Genomic DNA, 18,833 nt, shown 5'->3' with positions numbered 1-18,833 from the left:
CCGCGGAGCGGCTGGGCCCGTGAGCCATGGCCGCTGGGCCTGTGCTCCGCAACGAGAGAGGCCACAATAGTGAGAGGCCCGCGTACCGCAATCAATCAATCAATCAATCATCTGGCTCCACACAAATAAATGGTATTTTCATTATGATTATTATTATTTCTTAAATCTCCTGAGAATCAGACAGCTCTGCCTTGCTCTTAAAGATGAGAAGACCAAGAGTTAAAGTCAAGGAATTTAAAAAAAAACAGAAGAAGAATTTACTAAGCTGGTGATGAGCTTACAAAGGTTCCTGACAGTAGAAGCAACAAAGGCATTTCCTGACCAGTCCTATGCAATCTTCTAATGCGTGAACTGTTTGTTTGTGGACACACTGTTTGCTACCATCCAAGCTCAACAACTGGAGGGAAGAAGCAACAGATGTTGGGTGACTGGCCAATTCCTCTAGGAACTGCCACAGTCCGTGGCAGAAAACAATGATTTCTAAATAGAGAAAGATCACAATCAAATGAAAGACAAGATATCCCGATGTGCTCCACTGCAAAAATGTTGTTTGTTAAACATAAAAGGTCATTTGAGGAACAGCCAATTAACAGAGCAAACAAGAATATTTTTGAAGGAAAAAGCTGCAGAGGACAGAATTTTAAATTACTCAGTTTTCAATGATTTCTTTTCCATGACTATATATAAAAGGCTTTTTTTGTGGAAACCATGAGGTCATTGTTTTCCTGAGTCTTCACTATAGGAAACAGCTGTGGGGAACTACACAAACAGAGAACACTGCCCTATTTAGCAGCCCCTCATTGTGACAAGTGTATAGATGGGGACAGGAAAAATGCACCAAACCACACACTAATAACAAAACAAAAGGGGCAGAGTCAAACTAAAAACTTCAAGCCACACAAAGGAAGATGGAAAACACCTAACTCAGGATAAGCATCTGTAACTCAGCACAAGCATCTTTATTACTACATCTGTATCAGTTTAAGAGAGATTTCCACATTTTGACCAGATCGGCACATTTCTACATGGCTCACCAAAAACTTAAAACGATTCACTTTACACAGTGCCTGCCTGACATATGAGAGACATTCAACAAATATAATAACAACAACAAACAAGTTTTCCTAGGGCTCTTATGTTCAAATACTATGTGAGCTCTCTAAAACTGAACTTATCCACTCACCTCCAGAATCGTTTTCCATTCTGTGCTTCCAGGTGTGAAGAACACCATCCCAAGACACCCTGTTTCAAAACCTCGAAGTTATTTTCACCTCCTCATCTTATCCACCCTTCACGTAAAGCTGCCAAACACTGTCAACTCTGCTTCAAATGTACATTTTCTATATGTTCAAAAGTCAGAGGAAAGGAGCAGGAGACAAGGAAAGGGAAAGAAAGAAACTGAATCCAGTCCAATTTATTATGGGGTGTGTAACTCTCCTTTACAATACTACCCAGGGCTCTGCTTCAACTTGTCCAAAGATAAAAATACTCAGGTGAGGCATCTCATTCCATTTTCAGACAACATGCTCAAAAAATTCTGTTACTGAGGCATGCCACCCATCTCCAGTTTCCCTCCTCCTCTTGCAAGGCTTAAAGCCTAAGCGTGATCACAGTCCTCAAGTGAGGTCTGACCCATGTGTACAAGAGAAGTGGCCCATCATCAGCACATCTACATTTACAACTGAGGCTGGTCTGCAAGCTGTCCTTCCTTGCTTGTGGCATCTTCAGTTCAGATGGACCAATACATTGTGCACCTCCAACAAAACAATGCTGAATAAGACAGACTCACTGCCCTCGAGGGCCTCGCAGTGGAATGGAGGAGACAGACATGAACAGGTTTAGGAAACAGAATCCTTTTGCCTCGGAGAGGAAATTTTTCTACACTTTTGACAGTCATACAACATGGGGATTATCTGATCCTTGGAAAAATGTACGAATAAATCCATCCAATTCTGTAATCTTTGGGGGGAACAGGCAGTTCTTTTAATAACTCTTGCAATTTCTTCCTCACTTATCAGTCAACCAGGTTTTCTTACTGTAACATTATTATTAGTTTATGGTTTGTTTAAAGTTATGAATTTTATCAGTGACAGGCAGACATTCAGCAAAGATGGTTATCTGTCCCAAACTAATGTAGATATTTAACACTAAAATTCACACAGGATTGGTTTTTGAAACCTGACAAAATGATTCTAAAATTTGTCTGGAGAACTTTAAAAGAACAGCAAGATAGCTCATCTCTTACCCAAGGTACTGAGTACTTTTCTGCACTGGTTTTAATCAGAAGAAAATATTGCAGAAGAAAAATAAATGTTTCACAGTGGGGGGAAAAAAGAATAGCATGAAAAGAACAGGCAACAACAATGCCATGTGGTACCAATAAAAGTACTGATGAAACAGAACACACAATTCAGAAATAGACCATAAAATTCTAAATATGGAGAAGACTTTTACAAATAAGCAGTGTGATAACAAGGCTGGGTAACTACCAGTTAACACTCACTTAGCACTGACGGTATGCCAGTCCCTTAGCCAAGTTTTTCTCTTCTTTCTAAAACAACCAAATGAGGTAGATATAGTCTTATCCCCATTTTACAAATGAGGAAACTAAGCCCAGAGAATTAAGTGCCCAAGGACCTATAGCTAATAAGTGCTGCAGCTAGGACTGGAACACAGGCTGTCTGGCTCCCCCGTCCAGGTTCTCAACCACTCAATGTACTATACAAGATGGGAAATCTCAAACCTTAAAATAAATCCCCACTTTACAGTTGCACTATACTAAACCAAACTCCAAATTATTGGAAAGAGAAATATTTTAGAACATAAAAGAAAAAACTAACAAAAAATAAAAGAGAAAAATTATCCTATATGAAAGCCTAACTTTTCAGCTATACATAACAAAAAATAAGGCAAAGGTACAGGTTCAAAAACATTAAAACCTTCTCTAATACATAAAAGTTAACAAAACTAAAAGAGCAAGAGTCTGAGAGAAGTATCTATATCAAATGTATCAAGGCTTAATGAAGGTGTTACCTTACATCTACACTCTATAAAGAGCTATTATAAAGTTTTTTAAAAAAGAAAAGAAACTTCAAAATCCCAAGGGAAAAAAAAAAAAAATCCCAAGAGACACCATGACCAAGTAGGATTTATTTCTGGAATGAAAAGGGGTTCAACATATGAAAATCAATCAATGTAATATGCCACATTAATAGAATGAAAGAAAACTACCACACGATCATCTCAATTAATTCAGAAAAAGCACTTGACAAAATTCATCATTCTTTCATGATAAAGACACTCAACAAACTAGGAAAAGAAGAAAACTTCCTCAACATGATAAAGACCATATCCGAAAAGCTCACAGCTAACATCATACTCAATGGTGAAACACTGAAAGCTTTTCCCCTAAGATGAAGAAACAAGACAAGGATGCCCATTTTCACCACTTCTATTCAACAGAATATTGGAATTTCTAGCCAGAACTAGGCGAGAAAGGGGAAGGGTGGGAGAATAAATTAAGAGTTTGGGATTAGCAAATACAAACTACTATATATAAAATAAATAAACAACAAGGTCCTTCTGTATAGCACAGAGAATTATATTCAATATCTTTTAATAAACTATAATGGAAAAGAATATATATATATGAATATATATAACTGAATCACTTTGCTGTACACCAGAAACTAACACAACATTGTATACCGACTATGCTTTATCTAAAAAAAAAAAAAGTATCCTAACTGGAAAGGAAGATGTAAAATTATCTCTGTTTGCAGATAATATGATCTTATATGTAGAAAACTCTGAGGACTCACACACACAAAAAAACTGTTAGAGCTAACAGATGAATTCAGCCAAGTGCAGGATACAATATCAACACACAAAAACCAGTTCCATTTCTATACACTAGCAATGAACAATCCAAAAAAGGAAATTAAGAAAATAGTTCCATGTATAACATCAAAAAGAATAAAATACTTAGGAATAATCATTTAACAAAGGAGGTGAAAAACCTGTACATTGAAAACTACAAAACTTAAGCGAAGGAAATTAAAGACAACATAAATATTAAAAAAGACATTCCATGTTCATGGATTGGAAGACAATATTGTTACAATGACAATTCTACCCAAAACAATCTACAGATTTCAGTGCAATCCCTATAAAAATCCCATTTTCTGCAGAAAGAAAAGCCTATTCTGAAATTCATATAGAATCTCCAGGAACTCCAAAGACAAAACCATCTTGAAAAAGAAGAACAAATTGGAAGGACTCAAACTTCTGATTTCAAAACTTACTACACAGCTACAGTAATCAAAACAGTGTGGTGCTGAAACAAAGACAGGCATATAGATCAATGGAATAGAATAAAGAGCCCAGAAATAAACCCACACATATACAGTCAATTGATTTTTGACAGGGGCACCAAAACCATTCAACAAAGAAAGAACAGTCGTCTTTTCAACAACAGTGCTGAGAAAACTAAATATCCACATGCAAAAGAATGAATTTGTAACCTTACCTTACACCATACATCAATACAAGAGTTAACTCAAAATGGATGAAAGACCTATATATAAGAGCTAAAACTATAAAATTTTTAGTAAAAAACAAAGACGGAAAACTTCATGACATTAAATTTGGCAATGATTTCTTGGATATGATACCAAAAGCACAGACAACAGAAGAAGAAAAATAGACAAACTGGACTTCATCACAGTTATCAAGAGAGTGAAACAACCACCCACGGAATGAGAGAAAATACTTGCTAATCATATATCTGATAAAGGATTAATATCCAGAATATATAAAGAACTCCTACAACTCAGCATCAACAACAAAAAAATCCAATTCAAAAATGAGGAAAGTATTTGGATAGACATTTCCCCAAAGAAGATATACAAACAGGCAATAAGCCTATTGCTTGAAAAGATAGTCCAAGACATCAGTTAAGTCATTAATGACTAATGATCATTAGTCATTAGAGAAATGCAAATCAAAACCACAATAACCACACACGCTAGGATGGCTATTATTTGAAAACAAAAATGGAAAATAACAAGTGCTGGCAAGGATGTGGAGAAACTGGAACCCTCATGCATTGCTGGTGGAAATGTACAATGGTGCAGCCACTGTGGAAAAGTTTGACAGTTTCTCAAGAAGTTAAACACAGAATTACTACATGACCCAAAAGAATTAAAAACAGGGACACACATAGATACTTGAATGCCTATGTTCATAGTATCATTATTCACAATAGCCAAAAAGCAGAAACAATGCAGTTGTCCATCAACAGATGAATGGATAAACAAAATGTAGTACATACGTATAAAGGAATATTATTCTGCCATCAAAAGAAATGAAATTCTGCAACATACTACAACACAGATGAATATTGAAAACATTATTCTAAATGACACAAACCAGACACAAAAGGATTTTGTGTATTGTACTGTGTAATTCTACTTATATGAGATACCTAGAATAGGCAAATTCATAGAGACAGAAAGTAGAACACTGGTTACCAGGGACTAGACGGGAGTGATTGCTTAATGCATACAGAGTTCCTGGTTGGGACGATGAAAAAGTTCTGGAAATGGACAGTGGTTGATGGTTGCACAACAGTGAAGGTACTTAATGCCACTGAGCTGTACTTAAAAGCAACTAAAAGGGTAAATTTTATGTTACGTGTATTTTACCACAACAAAAAATTAGAAAAAATGACAATAGACAAATGAGCAAAGAATGAATATAAACTGACAATAACAAATTTAAATTATAAAATCCAACTCATTCCAAAAATGGTTTGTGAGCATCCAACATGCACCATTCACTGGGCTGGGTGAAGCTTATGATCAAACTAGCAGCGCTGTAATTTCTGTAATAAGAAGTCAAAAAGATGTCCATAAGCTTCTGATGCTCTGAGAACATGTTTGGAAACTTATCCTAAATAAATAACATGACAAAACAAAAAGCTATACACATGATTCATGTTCATTATAATAAAAAAGAGTATGGGGGAAATTGCCCAATAAAAGAGGACTGGAGGGCTTTCCTGGTGGCGCAGTGGTTGAGAGTCCTCCTGCTGATGCAGCGGACGCGGGTTCGTGCCCCGGTCCGGTAAGATCCCACATGCCGTGGAGCAGCTGGGCCCGTGAGCCATGGCCGCTGAGCCTGTGCGTCTGGAGCCTGTGCTCCGCAACGGGAGAGGCCACAACAGTGAGAGGCCCGCGTACCGTTAAAAAAAAAAAAAAAAAAAAAAGAGGACTGGATGATTAAATTATCACTTAGCAATATGATACCATATGTATCAGTAAACATTAAACAGTATTATGAGTACTATTTAGAAAGATGGAAAAATGTTTTGTAAGTTGCATGAAAAAAAATTATAATACAAAATGGCCTGGCCAGGATAATAGCAACTACGTAAAATATGTATGTATGTGGACAAGTACAAAAATGTAAACTGATGGCACTTCAAGGCAATGTGTTCAGTACAGTGAGAGCATAAATGTTATCATCACACTGCCCTGAGTTCAAGTTGAAGCTCTGCCCCTGCAAATGTGTAAAGAACCTAACTAGATCAAATCAAAATAATAGATTTAGTGCTAGTTTATGTTGCTGGTTTGAAAGATATTTTTAAAAACTCAGAAGGGGAGTTTAATAACAAATAAAAATCTCTAGCCGAAACTCTAGCCTACACTACTGAATATTTTCCTCCATGAGTTACCATGGGACCTCAAATACAACATGCCTAAAGTGGAATTCAGCACCTCTGAAAAGTTTTATGCTGCCTCAGTTTCCCAAATGTAACCAGGCTCAAAGAGGCTAAGATATATTCTGTTCTCCCTGAACCCCCCAGTTCTGCCCCTGCCCTCTCTCATCATCACCTCCCCATCCTCAATGTCCCTGGCCTCTGAGTGATCATTCTTTGAAAAATAATAAAAGAAAAAGACAATGATACCACAAGCCTGTCTGAAATTCCTTGGTGCTGCCCTCACAAGATGCTATTCTCTGACATGGCACCCAAAGAACAAAGCCAGAGACCTAACCTCGCCCAAAGCATCACTCAGTGACCTCCTCCCCAACCCATCCACCACCCTGCCCTTCTGCTCCAACCACACTAGACCTTGAAATTTTCTGAATAAGCCAAGTTGTTTGAGGTTCTAAGCCTTTGCACTTGATGGGTTTTCTGCCCTGGAAAGGCCTTTCCCACCTCTCCCCTTACCCACCTAGAGGATTCCGACCAAATCCTTCCAGACTCCAGTCCCCCCACAACCCTCCCTTCCCTCCCTGGGGTCTACACAGCACTTCTATACATACCTCTATCACAGCACTCATCCTACCCTTCTGCAATTGTTTCTTAACCCCTGCCTTCCCTTCTAGACCCTGCATTCCTTAAGGGCATGGACCATCTCAGTCATCCTGGCACAGCTCAGTGCCTCCCAACACAGGACCAGCACAAAAATATGCTCGATAAATCTGCAGACTTAACGAATCATGACCACGATATATCAACCTGAATTTGATTCTTAATGGGTATATAGCATTTTTTTAAATTTATTTATCTATTTATTTATTTTATTTTTGGCTGCGTAGGGTCTTCGTTGCTGTGAGCGGGCGTTCTCTAGTTGCAGCAAGCGGGGGCTACTCTTCGTTGCGGTGCGCGGGCTTCTCGTTGCAGTGGCTTCTCGTTGCGAAGCACGGGCTCTAGACGCGCGGGCTTCAGTAGTTGTGGCGCACGGGCTTAGTTGCTCCACAGCATGTGGGATCTTCCCAGACCAGGGCTCGAACCCGTGTCCCCTGCATTGGCAGGCAGATTCTTAACCACTGCACCACCAGGGAAGCCCCTCTTACTGGGTATAAACTGACGTTTCTGCAGCTCTACACTGTACTCAGGGCTAAGAGCAGGAAGTCAACCTAAATAAGCCAGGTTTCCTGACTCTGCTTTCCTGGTTTTCCGCCTATCTCTCTGCCCCTTTAACAAGTCCAAGAAGTCTCTCCCTCCTCCTATCCTCTTATTTTTAGTTTCCCCCAAGGGCTTGGCCTTGGGCTTCTGACTACACACTCAGTGCTCCTGGATTCAATTATCACCTCTATGCAGCTGAATCCAAGTCTACACAGCTAGTTCTAAATCGCACCATATTTCCAACTATTAAGACTCTCCTTAGATATCCTATGACCCCCAACTCCACATGTTCAAATTATCTTCATGATCTTCTCTGCCCTTAGTGCCCTTTTTGGACTGCTCCACCTCTGTCAGATATCCCCTTATTTTCTCCATCACCCAGGTCTGAAACTTCGGTGTTTCCTTTACCTCTCCATCTCTTGGAGTCTCTTTAATGATGGCATGATGTCCTCCAAAATGTCTCTTGGATTCACCCTTTCCTCCTCCTTTTCCTCATGTCACACCTGTGACTGCCCTTTCCACGCACTTACTTTCTCCTCCATCTGATTCGTTTTTGCTCACCATCAGAACCATTTTTCTAAAACATCTTTTTTCATCAAATCAGAGTCTGCACAGCTCAAAAAGCCTCAATTGAATCACTACTGATTGCAGCCTCAAGGCTAAATTGTTGTGACAGACTTTCAAGGGCACCCATAATCTGTCCCCTCTCATCTCCTCAGCCATCTACATATATTTGCCCTTCTCTCCACATCACTGGTTCTCAACCAGGGGCAATCTTGCCCCCCAGGGGACATGTGGCAATGTCTGGAGACAGTTTTGATTATCATGACTGGGGTGGGTGCAGGGGAGTACTACCAGCACCTAGTGGGTAGAGGACAGGGACACTGCTCAATATCCTAATACACCAGGACAGCCCCCCACAGCAAAGACTCATCTAGCCAATAATGCCAGGTATGTCAACAGTGCCAAGGCTGAAAAAAACTTCTGCAAATCAATTGCACACAGCAGACAGCCCAGTGGCCTCCCTGACCCTAGACAATGTGCCATGGCTGTGCCTTTGCTCTGAATATTTCCCCAACAATATGGAATGGCATCTCTCTTTCCCTTAACTATCCAAGCCTTATTTATCTTCAAATCCCATTCCAAGCAATATGTCACAGTTTTAAATACCACCTATAGACCAAGGAGTCCCATATCTTTATCTCTAGTCAGTCCCAATCTTCTGAACTCCAGACTTCCTTATCCAGCTGCCAACCAGATATCTCATGAGTGTCCTATTTAATACATCTGAAACTGAACTCCCGACCCCCCCCAGAACTGCTGCTCCTCAAGTAAGTGCACAGCACCAGTAATCACTCTCTTGCTCAAAACAAACACCGGGGCGTTATTCTGGCTGCTCCCCTCTGCCTCAGTGCCTTCCCCAGAATCAATCCTTCAGCAAGTCCTGTCGAGTCTACCTCCAGATACATATCAAATCTATCCGCTTCTCCATCCCATCCACCACCTTCGCAAAACCTCCGAACGGGCCTCCGTGCTTCCAGTCTATAGTCACTATTCAGACTCAGAATGATCACTTCACATTTCAAGGAAATCATGCCAGAACTCTGCTTAAAACCTGCACCAGCTCCCCACTGCTCTTAGAACCAAATCTAAACCCCTAATCTTGGTCTACAAGGGGGTCCTACAGGACCCGCCTCTGCCTACCTGACCTCCTTTTCCAGCCTCATCTATCCCACACCCCTCCTAGCTCTCTAAGCCATGAAAAAGGCCTGTCAGACTTTCAAATGGACCCCCAGCCCTGTCCCCTGCAGAGCCTTTTGAATACATTTTATCACTCCTGCCTGGCCACACCCATCATTCTCTCTCATACACCTTATCTTTTCCTTCTTAGCTCTAATAATTTTAAATTTCACATTTACCAGTGTGTGTTTAACATCTGCCTCCCCTGTAACAATAAAAGTTCCAAGAAGGAATGGATCACGGGACCTGGCACCATTTTTTTACATTACCATACCGTTTTGTTTACCCCATATACCCAAGGACTAGCACAGCACGTGGCATAGAGTTACGAGCTCCATAAATTCATAAATTTGTAGAAGCTTAACTGCCAACAATGAATGAATGAATCTTCTACTTGCACTTCAGCTCACAATGATTTCACCCTTCTCTGAACTCCCACTGAACTTTCCCAGTCAATACAATTTTTTTTAATTTCCCTATAAAACTGGTAAGTTCTCTGAGGGCAAGAACTTTGTCCTATAATCGTCATACTTAATCCTCTATTCCCAACCCTCTCCCCTAAACTAGTCCCTTTATACACAATAATTGCTCAGTAAATGTGGTTTAAGTCAGCAAACATGAAAATCCATAATTGTCCTGTGTATTTTTATTCCCCAACTAGTCCTCTTCAATGCTTTTCTTGCACTTTCTCATGAGTCCCCTTTACCACCTGATAAGAAGCTGCACACATCAGGTGGACATGTCTGGAAAGAGAGACACACACGTTTAAGAAGAGTGGAGAATAGGCATACCTAGAGGAACAAAACTGACCTACGTGAAAGAAAATAAGTTTGAAAACTGAAGAATAGGGCAGTCACTTGAAAGAGGAAGCACGTGTCAGCAGCGAGGCCCTAGCATGCAGCGTGGATGGGTCAGAGTCTTGTCCTACTCGGGCTTTTGCTGGGCAGTCTGGTGAGGTGCATCCACAGTGTAAATGCACGTTCCCTCTGACTCAGCAACGCCACAGCTAAGACCCACTCCTTAGAAAAGGAGACTTGATATATGTTGAAGGATTGGCTATAATGGTTAAAAATTTTATACAACCAAAACATCCATCAGTGGGCTTCCATACAACTGTTAAAAAGAATGAGGTGGACTTGGATGTATTAACAAAAAACAATGAAAGCTATGGCTACCTGTGATATATTTTGAAGTCCAGTATAGGGGCATAAGGGAAAGCAAGTTACAGAACTCTATGGAGAGTATAAGCCCATCAATGTAAAAGATGTGTTTATATATGCATTTAAATGGTCTGAAAGGATAATTTTTTAAGGAAGTCTTCCAAAAGTGCCTACGTCTCAGGAGCAATAGCACATATATAAAGCTAGCTGCAGCTGACCTTATTTTCACTACGATTTAGCACCGCAAACTTAGAGGAAAAAAATGCTACATGTTTCAGCACGTCCACCTTCCCTGTTTATGTTTTATGTTGAGACCTGTCGCTTCAGTGGTTGTGCTAATAAGACGACCTCAGAACCAGGGCTCAGTGCGTGCATCGGCATGCGGGGGGTGGTCAGAACTCTGGTTCTGCTCCCTCAGCCTCTAGCCAGCAGGTGAACCTTAGTTTCCGCATCCAGAAAGGCTGAGGACCACTCACATTTCACCCACATCTCCTTCCAAGTCTAAAATTTGATGATTCTCTCACAGCCCTTCTTCAAAGATGTGGAACTTCACTGAAACAGAACTGACAGCATTTGACAGACAAGAGAACAGACCAGGAGGACACATACTTTCTATTTAATACCATCACAAATCTGAATGTGACCGCCACTATTTCATTTTTTTTTCCTATTTTTCAAATTAATTTGAGGGACACCCTAAAATCAGATCACTTCTTGGGAACCACTGTGAAATGTCAACATACTAAACAGCTTCATACAAACGAGGAAAACTTTCATCATAGGTCTGCAGCATAAAATCAGAGCTCCCCAGCATGAGTCCATGACACAGTAAGGTGTGAAACTGAGCCAGCGGAAGCCCCTGGTTGCTGGCTTGTCTGCCACTACTCATTTACACACATATACTCCCTTTGTAACCCAAGAACTCTCACTAATAAATAAGCACCACCAGGCACCAAAGTTCAAGGAAAAACATGTGGGAGAGAAAATTTGATTCATCAATTACTTTTTGTTTTCCTGCAAATTTGAAAGGAGTCCCCACATTTCTTTTATCAGTAGATCACTCTGTTCTAGTCGTTCTTTGGAAGCACAGTTTGAAAACTGCTGCTATAAAACCCATCTTTGTTACTTGAAAGATGACCTTCCGTCTTTCACTTGCTGCAAAAGGGCACTGAGTACTAGAAATCAGAAAGCATCTGTACGAACCTGGAGCACCCAACCTAGCATCCTGTTAAAGTTAGGACAATAGCCTTATTTCCTCTTACAACAGCATACTGAGCATTCAGGTTTCAAAATGATTTACTTACTGTCATAGTTTTACTAAGACAGTGATCCAAGGATCCTGCCAGTAAAGTCCAACCTTTACTCTAGTGCCGCAGCAAACAAAGAGAAGAAAAAGTAACAAGATAACCATTAAAAGCTGGGAAAGTAAGGAAAACTTGCACTAAGGAAGTTCAAAACATTCCTCCAACAGTTTCTTAACCTCAGCACTACTGACATTTGGGGCTGGGTTATCCTTTTTGAGGGATACTGTCCTGCATGTTGTATGACACTTAGCCCCAAACCTGGAGTCTCCCCACTAGTTGCCAGTAGCACCCCACCCCAGTTGTGACACCCAAGTATGTGTCTCCAGACATCACCAAATGTCCCCAGAAGTGAGGGGGTAGGGGAGGCAAAAGTGCCCTGGTTGACAACCGCTACTCTATCAGCAGGAGAAAAAGGACTGCACAAAAAAAGAAAAAGATATAAGTGGCAGCTAGAGAAGTTTCTTAAAGCTTACCAAGATTGGACCAGCCAACGTCTTTCATTCTGGAAAACGAAAATCCAACCATAACAACCATCTAGCTCATCCAAAACCAAAACTCCGTTTACCTGGCAAGCTCCTAAAGCTGAAATCAATGTGGTTAGAATCCGAATTGAAAATCTTACAAACAAAATTGTTAGGAACTTAAAGAAGTTTTAGGACGATAAAAGTACATGCAAAGACATACTAAGTGCTTTCTGAGACCTCAAGGCAAATTATCTCAACATGGCAAATTGGTTTTATCTCCTCTGCCAACTGGTAGTGGCTGTTCAACAGGCTGTTCAACAGGATTCTGAGGCTGAATGTGAGCTCAAGAAGAGCAGAGAAGAGTATCTGCCTCGAATATCAAATCACCAGCAGGTGAGGGGGGCGTGGTGACTGGTGCATCCTCTTGCCTGGTGCTTCAACTTCCTTTGTGCTTCACAGGCAGGCGCAGTGTCTTCCCCACGTGACAGTGCCTGGCACGTGGTAGGCGAAGCACTTTGGTGGGCTGCCTACAAGGCAATCCCCTCCTTTACTCATCTCTTCTATTAAGGCAGGAAAACCCAAACACCACCTTCCTGCCTCCACGGCAGCCAGGGTGGTCAAGCGACATGATTATAGTTAATGAGATGTAAGTAGAAGCCTGTTGAGGGGGCTTCTGGAAGAACTTTTATTTCCCTAATGACTTCCTGGCTTGACTGGGTAGAAAACCCTGAGGTGACAAACATTAAGGACAAAAGGCCACTGATAGCTAAGGACAACAGAATGGAAACACAGAAATGGTCTGGGTCCTAGCTGGGCCCATAAAGCCACTGCACCACCTTAGAACCACCTACCTCCAGACTTCTTACAGGTGAGCTAATTCAACATCTTTATTGCTTAAGGCACCATCATTAGGGCTGCTTCTTTCTGGTGCGGAACGCATTCCTAACTGACTGAATAAACCTTCAACAGAGGGAGGTGAATGAATGAATGAATGAATGCAAAGTGAAATCTACTAACGGTTCAGAAGATTACATTTTTTAAAAACAAGGCCTCAGGGTAGGGGTGGTGGTGTGATGAATTGGGAGATTGGGATTGACATATATACACTAATATGTATCAAATGGATAACTAATAAGAACCTGCTGTATAAAAAAATAAATAAAATAAAATTCAGGGAAAAAAAGGCCTCTAAGAACCTGTTCAACTTTGCCAAAGCATGCTTTTCTAGAATTATTGACCCAATTCTGTTACAGCTTTTTAATTGATAAAAAAGTAAACACAATCTCTTAAAAAGCAATGGAAATGTTCACATACAAAAATGCTGTAGAAATTGATTTTCACATTTTGGAAAAGAATGGAAAACCAAACTGAAAACACTAGGCTGTGACCTTGAAAAGTCTGCAACTGCTGTGGCTACCTGCAGGCACGTATAGGCAAAAAGAAAAAGACCAATAGTAGCTGGCTGGCTGCCATTCCCTCCTACTTTCTTATTTTGAGATCTCTGACATGAATCTCTTTTTTTCCAGTCCCTATCCCAGTCAAGTATTTCCATTCAAATTTCCAAGATCAAACAACAACCATTTTTTTCTTTTTGAGAAAAACAGGGTAGAACATAAATAAATATAAATAACATGTAAGTAAAATGTATTAAAAGGAGAGGAGTGGACCTTGGCAGTGTTGTTCCTCAGCAAGACAGTAGGTCCTCAACCAAGCTGATTCCCTTAGATAGCTGACCAATTTATATTTTAATCAAATCATTTACTCATACTTAAATAAGTGTATTTTAGAAAGAAACTTCATAGCACCAATGGACTGCCAGTACCATTTGCCATAAACAGAAGACAGGGCTTCCCTGGTGGTGCAGTGGTTAAGAATCCGCCTGCCAATGCAAAGGGTTCGAGCCCTGGTCCGGGAAGATCCCACATGCTGCGGAGCAATTAAGCCCATGAGCCACAACTACTGAGCCTGTGCTCTAGAGCCCGCACCTGCGAGCCACAACTACTGAGCCTGCGTGCCACAACTACTGAAGCCTGTGCAACTAGAGCCTGTGCTCCACAACAAGAGAAGCCCACGCACCGCAACAAAGAGTAGCCCCTGCTCGCTGCAACTAGAGAAAGCCCGCATGCAGCAACAAAGACCCAACGCAGCCAAAAATAAATAAATAAATTTATTTTAGAAAAGACAAATCCAATGAAGACATAACCTTATTAAATTCTAGCTACTGTTACCTATTCAGATCTCTAAACTTGAAGCTTATTCTCTATTTAAAAAAAAAAAAAAAAAGGGGGCTTCCCTGGTGGCACAGTGGTTAAGAATCTGTCCGCCAATGCAAGGGACACGGGTTCGAGCCCTGGCCCGGGAAGATCCCACATGCCATGGAGCAACTAAGCCCGTGCGCCACAACTACGGAGCCTGCGCTCAAGAGCCCGCGAGCCACAACTACTGAGCCTGCGTGCCGCAACTACTGAAGCCTGTGCGCCTAGAGCCCATGCTCCACAACAAGAGAAGCCACTGCAATGGGAAGCCCACGCACTGCAACAAAGAGTAGCCCCCGCTCGCCGCAACTAGAGAAAGCCCGTGCACAGCAGGGGCAACCCAACACAGCCAAAAAATACATAAATAAAATAAATAAACAAATAAAAAAAAAAGGTGGGGGAGTGAGCAAGAGGTGTTAAAGACAAGCTAACCACCAAGCTGAGACTTTCTCTTGGGCATGATCAGGAGAGAAAGAGAACAGAAAAGGAATTAACTTTCTTATTGTGTGATTTCATTCTATTTAGTTCTATCTATATCCATTTTCCACCTAAAAGTATCCCTTATACAATCTCAAATCATCTTCCCCTTTTGCTTAGAGTAAGAGCCCGTTTCCTTAGTACTACAGCCTAAATTTATGATCCTACACCAGCTGGCCCCAGCCCACCACTCACACTCCTCTCTCAGCTCTCACGCACTCACAAGGACCCAAGGCCACATCTAGCCCACTGCCTGTTTCTATACGGCCTGTGAGCTACGAATGATTTGGAGAGATGAATGCTTGTAATCAATTTGACAACAGGGAACATTAATTTTGAACTCCAATTAAGTTAAACTTTGTACTCTCCAAAAAGGAGTCCCATGCTTCTCATTAGTAGACCTGTATTACAAAATATTGTACTCTATTATAACATTTTTATTTTAGGCAATAATGTGTAGAAATGTGTCTTTTCTTGTTATATACGTATCTACTTAATAGCCTCGAGTTTGCATCTTGAACAGCAGAGCCTAAAACATTTGCTATGCAGCCCTTTACAGAAAGAGTTTGCCCATCCCGGAGCTACATTGCGGGTCAAGTACACCAGGCTCTTTCCCGTCTCAAGGTGTCCACACTTGCCTTACACCTGGGAACCGCTTTCCCCTGAGCTCCTCAAGGCTGGCCCTCCCTGTGGTTACTCAAGTCTCAGAACATCACCTCCTCCGAGAAGTCACCCTAACCCATGTAACGTACCCTACCAGCACAACAGTCACATCACCAGGTTTTACTTCCTTCAAACCACTGTCTGGTACCACCTCTTCAACTTGTTAAAGTTTTTAATACTAAAAATAATAATGGCAGCAAATACTCATAGCACTGCACACAATGGAAGCATTTTACATACCAGGTTGAACGCCATAAAAATGCCAATCTGTAAGTCAGAACGGTCAACAGTGGGTAACTTCATAGGGTTCAACCCAACATATCAACTTGTTAGCAGCTCACAATCACCTATGAGGTAGGTACCAGATGAGGAAATTGTGGCACAGAGAGGTAGAGTAACCTGCCCGAGGTCACACCGCTAGTAAGTGGCAGAACAAGGATTTGAACCCAAGCTCAACACTCCCACCCCCAAGAATGTAAGTTCCAGGATGGCAGACGGTCTTGCCCATTGTCCCATCCCTCCCCTGTGCCCATCAAAGGGCCCGCCACGTAGCAAGCCCTTCCAAATGCCCGATGCATGAATGAGTGAATGACTGTTCCTCGCAATCAGCGCCATCTGCCCGGACTCGAGGCCCGCTCCTCCTTCATTAGGCAACCAGAGCATCAGTCCTCTGGCCGCGACGGAAGCGGAGAAGGAAGCTCTGGGCAGGCGGGTGCCCCAGGGGCTCACCTTGAAGTCGCGGCTGTGCTGCGGGGTGTACTCCAGGGTCCAGAGGGCCCGCACCAGGTGCGCCAGCTGCTCGGTGACCTCACCCTGGCCCTGCGCGCCGCGCCCCGCAGGCTGCTCGGGGTCAGGCGAGGGCTCGGGCCGCCCCGCCCGGTACTGGCCGAGCGCCAGGTACTCGGCGAAGAGCTCGGTGTTGCTGAGGCACTGAAGCGTGGCGTTCATGAAGCACGTGTTGCCGTGGTTCCGGAGCCCCGCCACCCCGGGCACCGGCTCCGCGGCGCAGGCGGGCGGCGCGGGCGAGGCGGGCGGCGGCGGGCACGGCGGCGGCGTGGGCGCGGCCGTGGGCCCGGGCGGGAAGCAGCTGCGGAGGCCGCCGCGGTCCGGGGCGGCGCCCTCGGAGCTAAGGTGCGAGAGCGTGGACAGCGTCTTGAGGACGCGGCTCATGAAGCTACCCACCGAGCGCGCCGACGAGGGCGAGGAGGGCGCGGCCGGCCCGGGGCCCCCAGCGCCGCCGCCGCCGCCCGCGCGGCCGCTCCGGAACAGCCGCTTGCTGAAGGAGCGCTTCTCCTTCCCGCCCGCTGCCGCCGCCGGCGGCCCGGGCCCGGGCGCCGTTACCTTGGACATGGCGGTGGCCGCTGACGCTCATCACCGCGTCCGCCCGCCCGGCCCGCGTCCCCGCCACGGCCGCCGCCGCATCCCGCCGCGCCGCGCCGCGCCTCACCGGGACGGGGAGCTCGATGCCCCGCACACCTCAGAGCGCCGCGGAGCTAGCAAGCGAGCCGCGGCCGGCGGGGCGGGCGGGAGCGCGCGAGATCCGCCCAGCTGGGCCGCTCACGTGACCCGCCTCCCAGCTCCCCCGCCCCGCGCTGAAGCCGCCGCGGCCGCCATGTTGACTCCGGGAACGGAGCTGCCTCCCCAGCCAGACGCGATGACTGGCGGCCCCGGGCGCGGTACTGCTCCGTGAAGCCCGAGGGAGGCCATGTCTAGTGTGGTCAAGGTCCAGGCGCCGCGGGGTATCGCTGGGCTAGCGCTGGGCTAGCGCTGGGCTAGCGCTGGGTAGTGGATGCCGCGGCGTAGGACTCCGTCTTGACCTATCTGATGGTGGAGGCCTTGGGAAAGTGTAGGAATCAGGACGCCCCCTTACCATACTCTGGAAGAGGTGATGGACATGGCCCTGACCGATCCTGGGCAAGCCAGCCCCGCCAGGCTCCCGAGGGACCCCGATGGTCTGCTTGCCCACTAGAGCGCCATCGCAGAGCCTGGCACGTTTCGGCCAGGCTTGTCTTCCAGGCGGCACTTTGGGGTCGCGGTGAAACTATATTATCAGAATACCTTCCTTTTCAGACCCCCCTGAGCTCTAGCATCATTCATTCATTCATTCAACAGTTACTGTTAGTGCCAAGCACGGTCCTAGACGCTGGGAGTAAGACGAAGTGTGAAACTAACAGGGTTTCTGCGTGCTCTCTTGTTAGTGGATGCTGGTAATAGCCGCCGTTACAAGCATTGCGTTAAGCATGCAATCTCTCCTTCAATCTTCCATTCAATTTCTTTGAGATTGGTAGACTCTTACCCATTTCAAACCCTAGTATGTTTCAAAGCCCCTAGACTTGCCTTCTAAACAAAAGGTCACAGACCCACAAATATCAGGTGGTCCTATCAGCGAATGAAGAATTCTGGTGTTTCAATCATACTATTATTACTTTAAGTGACTTAGTGTTGCGGAGAATATAAGGAATGGCAGAGACTCTGGCAAATTGCAAATCAACATCCTTTTAAAGGGGGTGGCTGCCACTCAGCTCCAGCCAATTGTTCCCATGCAGAAATGAGGGCTCAGATCATCTGATTCTTTAAGAGAAGGTGGAAATCCTATTTTTAAATGTTGGTTCAATTAAAAAAGAAGAAAATAGTGCAAAAAAGTACATGTTTGTGCTGCCAAATCCACTGGTTTATGACCTCCTCTCTGTAGATTCTCCTCTTTGCTAACCCTTCGCCTGAGTCCTGGTTACTGCAGAACGGAGAAATCAGGGAAAGGAGAGCCTTTCCTCTTTTCAAAACATAAATCCCACCTTACACCGTATTTCAAAGTAAATGGCTTTTGCCTCTGACCTCCCACCCCGTAGTAAGCAGGA

At 43.8% G+C, this 18,833-nt stretch overlaps 1 protein-coding gene across 2 annotated transcripts in view; it reads right to left on the bottom strand.

Moving 5' to 3' along the window:
* USP31 (ubiquitin specific peptidase 31) overlaps positions 1–17,328 on the bottom strand; it is a gene marked incomplete at its 5' end in the record, with an annotated part of 69,907 nt that extends 52,579 nt beyond the window's left edge. For both annotated transcript variants that reach the window (XM_082670801.1, XM_082670802.1), the window contains one exon: positions 16,708–17,328. In XM_082670801.1, the coding sequence (XP_082526927.1) occupies positions 16,708–17,328 (621 nt within the window). The remainder of the gene's footprint in view (positions 1–16,707) is intronic.
* Between the last annotated feature and the right edge of the window lie 1,505 nt (positions 17,329–18,833).

Source organism: Grampus griseus (assembly GCF_964374135.1).
Source record: "Grampus griseus genome assembly, chromosome: 14".
Taxonomy (NCBI): Eukaryota; Metazoa; Chordata; class Mammalia; order Artiodactyla; family Delphinidae; genus Grampus; species Grampus griseus.
Note: the sequence above shows the minus strand (reverse complement) of the source record. Positions and strands in the feature narration are given on the sequence as shown.